This window comes from Carya illinoinensis, chromosome 11 (assembly GCF_018687715.1).
Source record: "Carya illinoinensis cultivar Pawnee chromosome 11, C.illinoinensisPawnee_v1, whole genome shotgun sequence".
NCBI lineage: Eukaryota > Viridiplantae > Streptophyta > Magnoliopsida > Fagales > Juglandaceae > Carya > Carya illinoinensis.
In genome coordinates, this window is record NC_056762.1 from 179,747 (window position 1) to 187,900 (window position 8,154).

An 8,154-nucleotide genomic window follows, 5' to 3' on the forward strand; every position below is an offset into this window, starting at 1 on the left:
AGTTCGAATTAACATTTCATGTTGTTCATACAAAAGTGTAAGTTCGAATAGAAATTTTTTTATTCGAACTTGATTCTAAGATGACATTTTTTTGTCTTAAAAAAAAAATTCCGTTCGAACGGTTTCAACTGGTTCCGCCCAATTTCATCCCTAAAAGTACTTTTTAGAGACGAAAATCAATTTTTGTCTCCAAAAAGTTTCTGAGACGGTCTTTCTGAGACAAAATAGAAACAAAAATTTTTTGTCTCCAAAAATTTCTAGAGACGAAATTTGGATTTTTTTAGACAATTTTTTGACTCAAAAAATCAATTCTCTTGTAGTGAAAATGCTTATGTACACATCGAAACCCGTAAAGAGGAGGAAAAAAAAAAGTCAAGCGATATCAAAGGTTTCCTACCCATCTGTCAAGTTGATACCAAGTAGGACGGCTTTAAAATCCCTCAAGCAAACCAAACCTAGTTCCTCTCCTTTCTTGTTCTCTCATTTCTTTATTTCCTTTCTTTCTTTCTTTCTGGAACTGCTTGGCCTGCATGATATAGCAGAACCATATATATAACAAGGCCGGCATCAAAAAGGTAAAAGTGGATCGGAAACATGGGAAGAGGCCCCTTCTTTCCAATGAAGAGGAGGAGAAAGAGGAGGATCACATCTTCCCTATCTACTCGGCTCGATCACAACAAGACATGTCTGTCATGGTTTCGGCCTTGGCTCAAGTTATTAGTAACAGAGGCCAAAACCCAGTTCAGGTGCATGGAAACCCATTAATCACATCTCAATCCAGCACGAGGGAACAGGATGATCAGTCTCAACCCACACTAGATCAGGGTATTTCACATTATTAACAAAGTTAAGATTTTATGATATCTCTTTTTGATTATTAACCTTTCTATGTTGGATTAATGGATGGTGATAATAATACTGGCCGGTGCATGTATTCAGGATTCTCTCCAATATATGAATGTTGACTCACTGACTGAAAATCGATTAGGGTTTGAATATAAATTTAATTTTTGTAGCCCTATTTTCCTTCTAATTTTATCACTTCCTGTTATCAGTTTCCATTATTTAATTGTTGATTAATTTTCTTTTCTTTATTAATTAACATATGGAATTGATACGAGTTCTTTCCTCTTGGCTGTAAGAGGGTGCAAACATTAGTGAAATATATATATAGCTTTCTCATATATATACTTTTCAGTACATATACCTAAGTGCAGTGTTGAGGCGTACCACAATCTTGAAATAGTCTAGCCATATGCGAATAGTATATCCCGTGTATCTTCCTTTCTGGACATAATCGGTTCTCTCCCGGGTTCAAGTTTTATTTTGCTTTCCAACTTATGCTTAAAGTTTCTTATTTTTAGCAATAAAGATTCCGAGGTTTTCAGTGATTCGTGGAAATAATTAATGTACTTAAATATCATGTATATATGGTCTGAATAATTTTTCTGGATTTTCACTTATTACATATAAAACAAAGACAAGATCAACATTTCTTTGTAGGGAACGTGAGGAGGAGACATTATAGAGGAGTAAGGCAAAGACCATGGGGCAAATGGGCAGCCGAAATTCGTGACCCCAAGAAGGCAGCCAGAGTTTGGCTCGGCACTTTCGACACAGCTGAGGCTGCAGCTCTTGCTTACGATGAAGCAGCTCTCAGGTTCAAAGGAAGCAAAGCTAAGCTTAACTTCCCCGAAAGAGTTCAAGGGAGGAATGAAATAGGTTACCTTACAACTCGTCATCAAGACATTCATTTGGCGACTGAACAAGTACCGATAGTTCATATGCATGCTCCTAGTCAATCTCTTTCTCAAGAAACATATCCCAATCTGTTTCAATATGCACAACTTCTTCAGAGTGGAGATAATAACTTGAATTATGCTGTTCTGCCTAGTCAATACGGGCCGGAAAGATTTGCTTCGCAGACTTCATCAACTTCGTCTTCGTCATCATCTTCCATACCATCTCAACAACTACAACATCACGATCAGTTTCTAAGATTTGCGGCGCGATTTGGAAGTTCTTCTTCTTCTAGTTCTGATCCTGATCATCATACGAACAGGAGACTTTGACACCGGGCCGAACTCAAGAGGTTAGTACAGAAAAGTTAGTTTAAGGATTAAGGTAAACCCAAAACAAATTAACTATAGGGGCTATGTTATGTCTTTTCCCATATTTCTTTGATTAAATATTTCTTATGAAACTTTCAAGGAAAGTGTAATCAAGAAGTGTTTGATGAAATTTTGGAAGCATAAAGAGTGGTGCATTTTCAGTGACAGTTTCCATTTATATTGGCTCGATTATTTTAGATTTGCATTACTGATCAGAAAGAAAAATAAGCGACTTATTTCCAGAGGTGCAGTATAGTAGTTATATATAATTTGCATGAATTATATATCTAGAACTATTACTTCCCCAAAAAATTGGGCGTGGGGCTATTAATTAGGGTCGATCTTCCCAACTTACAGAGAATACTATAAATAATGATAATTCCTATCACAATATACATTACGGTATAGGCAACGCAAAAAAAAAGTACCAATCTTCGCAGCAGCTGGTTTCCATATATTGTGTTAACAAGCTAATCCTCTCCAGCGATACATTCGTATGTCGGCGATGAGTTTCAGCAGACCAATGAACGCGTACTTTCGTATTGGTAATGGTTTGTTGTGTACTTCGACTAAATTAACTACGAAAAGTATATACATAAATATGAAACAAGAAATACAGAGAGAGAGAGAGAGAGAGAGAGAGAGAGGGATTAAATCATATTTCGTGTGGATAGTAAAAAAAACGTGGCGCAATTAATTCCTATTCCAGGGGGTGTACATGGGAACCTAGGGTAAGAGACCAGAACAGCTTACAGGTGAGATCGAGGGTAGGATGCATGTAATCATGTTTATAATTTGCGATGCTCCAACTTTAGCAAATTACCTGCACATACTGGTATGGTGTGTACGTAGGGAGAGAAAGCATGAGAAAGAAGGCATGCGGCCGGCATGGTACAGCATGGAAGCCAATGGAATAATAACTGTTATATGATGCTAAGCTAGTACATATATATAACCGTATTATTCTGTGTGCATGGTATATATGGTACTCTCGGTGCATGCATATCGAGCTAGGTTCATGCTTTCCATATATAATATAGAATCTGAAATAACCTTAATTTGGATCTCCATTTTTATGCCGCGGCTGAATGTAAAACTTTGATATGTATGGAAATGTTTAGTCTATAAATTAAGGAATTAAAATTGATATAGCCTGATATATATATATAGATATAATACATTAGATGTTATTGTAAAATTGATTCATGTCAGTTTCTAAACTTAAAAGATCTTTGATTCATGTCTAGCTAGCTTCTCATTATTAAAATTGGATCTCTTTTTCTTTTTCTTCTTTTAGGACGTGAACCTGCATATATATTAATAACAGTAGTTATACACGAGGAAATAAAAATGGTACGTACGTATAATACCGCTGCGAAGGTAATTATTGGGGCATTATATAGTTGGGTATGAATGAAATCTAAAGTGATGAAGTACTGTAGATAAGATCGGCTGGTCATGGAATTCGGCTGTCAATTACGATAAGGGCAGAAACTAAGCGCAAAACAAACCCAAGTGGGCTTTATTTTTTATATGTAGGTTAGCACAACGGTCTGACTATGTCAGTCTGTTCTCATGAATATTCATGATCTGTGCTTGTACGTCAACCTACCGCGTTAAAATGTCAACTGCGTTTTATATCCCGGCCACTAACTTTTTTTTTTTTGAAACAGGTATTGAATCTATTGATAAATCTTATGTTTAAAGAAATTATACATATCAGACCGATTTAAGTATTTGTTTTTGTCCTTCAACTATCAGATCGATAATATTTAATTACATTGCGCTCAAAATTATTAAAACGGCTGTATTAATTGGAACCTCCATCTATAAAGAAACAATAGCCAAATAGCAGTATTATCAAACTTTGAATATATAAATATATATATATATATATAAATATATTATAACAACATATTCGTTAATATTCATTAACAACAACATATTACATCAAAGATTCTAATCAAACAATTTGTGAGATACATTCAGGAAAAGAGTCCCACCAAATTATCAAATCATCTAGATGCTTATCTTGTTAATGTATGTACTGCAACATTTGACATGCGCCCATTATGTTGTATTGAACACTTTGAAAACTTCTTCATCATTTCATGTACTTCATGAACCAAAATACCCCAAGTAGACCTTGACTTTCTTACATCATTCAGTTCTTGAACCAAAAGCAATGAATCACTCTCTATGCTAAGCTTTGAAATGCCCATTGGAATACAAAATTGAAACCCTCTCAATATTGCAAGTAATTCCACCTCCATTAGATCAATAACTTCATTTTCTTTTTTACTTGCACAAAACGATACCCCACCTGTTTCATTTCTCAGCAGCATTCTCACTCTTGCTTTATCTTGTTCTACAAAAATGACACCATCTACATTTAACTTTAATGCACCTTGAGAAAGGGCTTTCCAGCAGCAAATTGGAATCTTCCTCTATTGCCTCACATCTCAGAATTCCTTGTACTCGGCAGCTATATATAGTCAATGCTTGTTCAATAGCTATTGCAAGTTGCAAATTTTTATCCTCAAAGATCTGCTGGTTTCTCCTATACCACATACCCCAGGCTATAAGAAAGAATTTTTCAAGATCACCATTTTGTCCTGCTGCCATTACATATCAAACTTTGAATATTAAAAATAGAAAAAAGAGTGATTTGGCATAGATATATAAATATATACATATATGTATATATATTTGCAACTTTGATAATTTGAGAATACCATATGTGAATTTTGATAGTTTGAAATGATCATTGCAAATTAACTTTGATAGTTTAATTGAGAATACAGTATGTAAATTTTGATGGTTTACAATTTAAAGTGTATATATATATATAGAACGTACGTCTAGTATCTTGAGTGAATTAGTAAATTTTATAGAATTTTTAATTTAAGACTTTTGTTCTGATACTATCCATATATATTATATTACCACTTATTCAAAAAATTTAAACACATAATAACAAGTAAATTTATATTATATCTTAACGCACAAAAACGTATTTTTCAAATTTCCTTTTATATATACAAGGAGATTTGGTTCTCAGCGAAATTAAGCTATATATATATGCCAGCATGCATATATACGACTGAGCTAAATTGTTGCCATGTCTCTAGTTAATAATTAATGGCCGCGGGGTCTATCCGTTGATCTAGCTAGGCTTTAGCATGTAGAGCCAGTACCGTAAGTACTACGACCATTTCCGTCTTAAACACCTTCCAATGCATTTATTTCGTTAAATCCATGGCGGAAAATCACGAAACCAAACTAAATCGCACAAATTGCACTAACGTCACAAATATTGACTAGCTTAGCTAACTGGTTACTTTCCTTGGTTTTCAGCATGGCTACAGAAATAGATTTGTCCTTCACCGTGGAAGTCGTTCGTCTAATAATAATTTTGACCAAGCATGCATGTAAGTCCAACCTCAACAGAAGCAAGATCCAAACAACTCAGTCCTGCACTTGATCACTATATATGTTGTACTGGCGATAACAACGAGAGAGTTTTTAGAAAATATATAGATAAATATCTGCTCTTATAAAAACAAATTCATAAGAATAAAATCATAGATTTAATAAGCTTATTTTATTATAAAATAAATTTGGCATCTTACGGTTTATTTTTAAAATATTCTGAAGCAACCAAGCTAAATTATAAAATATATATATAGCAGTACTAGAGCTATTTGAAAAGTTTTACATCACTTTATACTATTCATATATAACAATTTGTGAAATTTTAATTTTAAAATATATTATCTTTCAAATCAATATATATATATAATATCGAGTGATGTAAAGGTATAATATAATTAATTCATTATAAAATGACAGGCAGCTTCATGATTAACCGAATGCACTGATTAAATCTCTTTTCTATTTTACCATAGGAGCATGATTACTTTGAAAATTATAGGCAGGCGAAGCAATGTATCATGTTGACGCCACACGTGTTACCGATCGAGGTCGACTCTAGAAACTTGGGAATGGAGAGAAGCCTAACATAGTTAGTTCTGGTATGGCTGCTATAATTACGAATGAGTCTCTAGTCAACATTGATAATTGTTAATTTATAATATGGAAACATCGAAGCCGCGTAAGAAAAGCACAGATGCATGATTCATGCGCCTATATGCAAGTTGGTAATTGGTACACGTCAGATCAATTTTGCCTTAGAAAGGGTCCACAGAAAAAGGAAAAATAACGCGCAAGGAAGAATTGCGACATTTTGCAACTCTTTTCAGATTTAAACTCGTTACATCGTCCGAAATGGGTTGCAATCAATTAAAGGTCGTAAGATCTAGGCCGATCGATTACGAATACGCAATAATACTTTCATTTTATAATAAAATAATATATCGACAAAAATGAATACTTTTATAATTATTTTAATTAATTACATATCATAGTGTAATGGCATGATCAAATCTCAAAAGTACCTGATAATTTTTTGATTTCTAAGACAGATGTTCACCCTTCAAAAAGATTTGTCGTTAATAAGGGTACGTGTATATATATATGCCGCTCCCTGATAATTGGTAAAGGTATTTTTCAACCGGGTGATAAATTGTTAATTATATATAATACATACACATTTATTATATATTTTCTTAAAATCTAATTTATTTTGATGATCAGTTTGAGTTTAAAAATTAATATTTTATCAAAAGTATATTATATCATTTTTTAAAATTTTCAAATAAGCATCCTACCTATAGCTAGGCAATAGCTTATAAAGGATTGAGATTTTCCTAAATTTTTGTCAATTTGAGGACTTCCAAGTATAAAAAAGATGAACATATAGACCCAACAATATTTACTGTTTACTTAAGAGTTAAGTCTCGTTCATTTTTATAAAACTTTTCATTTCATCTTATTTTATTTTATCTAATCATTACAATTTTATTAAATTTTTATATAAAATAAAATAAACAATTCAACTTTTTCAAATTTTAATATAAAAATAATATTAAAATAATATATTCTAATAATATTTTATTCAACTTTTAACTTTAATTCCAGTTCATTTCTTAAAAAAAATAATAAGTTTATAAATTAATTTATATATTATATTTTTTATAATAAAAATAACTTTATATTTCAACACATTACAATAAATCATAGATTTTATTCTTAGTTTTTTTTGTGAATCATTATTTTTAAACTACTCAAATCATTTATAAATAACAATAAATATTATAACACATTTGATATACCTTTCACTCAAAATTATTAAGGCTGAGAAAAAATTAGAGATTTTCGCCTATAAACCTTGGACCCATGTGCGACATGTGGTAAAGAAACCGACAGAAAGACCAACCAGATTGGACTCTAGACGTATCCTCTGCGCCAAGAGTGGAAAATAGTCGCATTAATAATTAGTACGACATTGTGGGCTACTTCGGCGCCTATTTCTTAGAATTGAATGCTTTTTTGTCGGCTCATGTCAAACTTTGCGGCAATTGGTACTTGATGGTCCTGATCAACATCCGCAGACCTTTTTTTTTTTTTTTTAAGGAACATCCGCATACTCGGTCTTCACAATTCACGTCCTATCCCAACCAAATTTTAAATACCGTTCCATAATTTTTTTTAATAATAAAACAAAATATTTTAATATTAATATTATTTTAAATAAAAAATTTCATGTATAATTACTTTTACGTATTTTTTATACAGTCTACTGATATGAATGATTATATATTAAAAAAATTGATACAATCAATCACATCAGTAAAATACGCTGGAAGTATACAAAAATGACTATATGTAACATTATTTTAAAAGAATAAATAAATTATTAAAAATAATAATATTTAAAAAAAAGAATGAAGTGACATATTTAAAGTTATAAAAAAATTTAAATTATATAAATACATTTTATATTTTAGAATTTATTAAATCTAGATTTAAAATTTACAAAAATGTCATCTAAATATAAAAAAATTATAAAAACAATCCGAAATGAAATGAGGATCGAAACGCCCAATTCAGATTAAAATTTGACCGAAATGGCCGAAATGAG

The 8,154-nt window shown here is 31.8% G+C and overlaps 1 protein-coding gene across 1 annotated transcript; it reads left to right on the forward strand.

Moving 5' to 3' along the window:
- Positions 1 to 434: 434 nt before the first annotated feature.
- On the forward strand, positions 435 to 2,272 carry LOC122280737 (ethylene-responsive transcription factor ERF115-like). The gene is made up of 2 exons (XM_043091745.1): positions 435 to 825; positions 1,504 to 2,272. The coding sequence occupies exons 1-2, from the start codon at positions 684 to 686 to the stop codon at positions 2,070 to 2,072; spliced, it is 711 nt and encodes a 236-aa protein (XP_042947679.1). The 5' UTR covers positions 435 to 683; the 3' UTR covers positions 2,073 to 2,272.
- Positions 2,273 to 8,154: the final 5,882 nt, after the last annotated feature.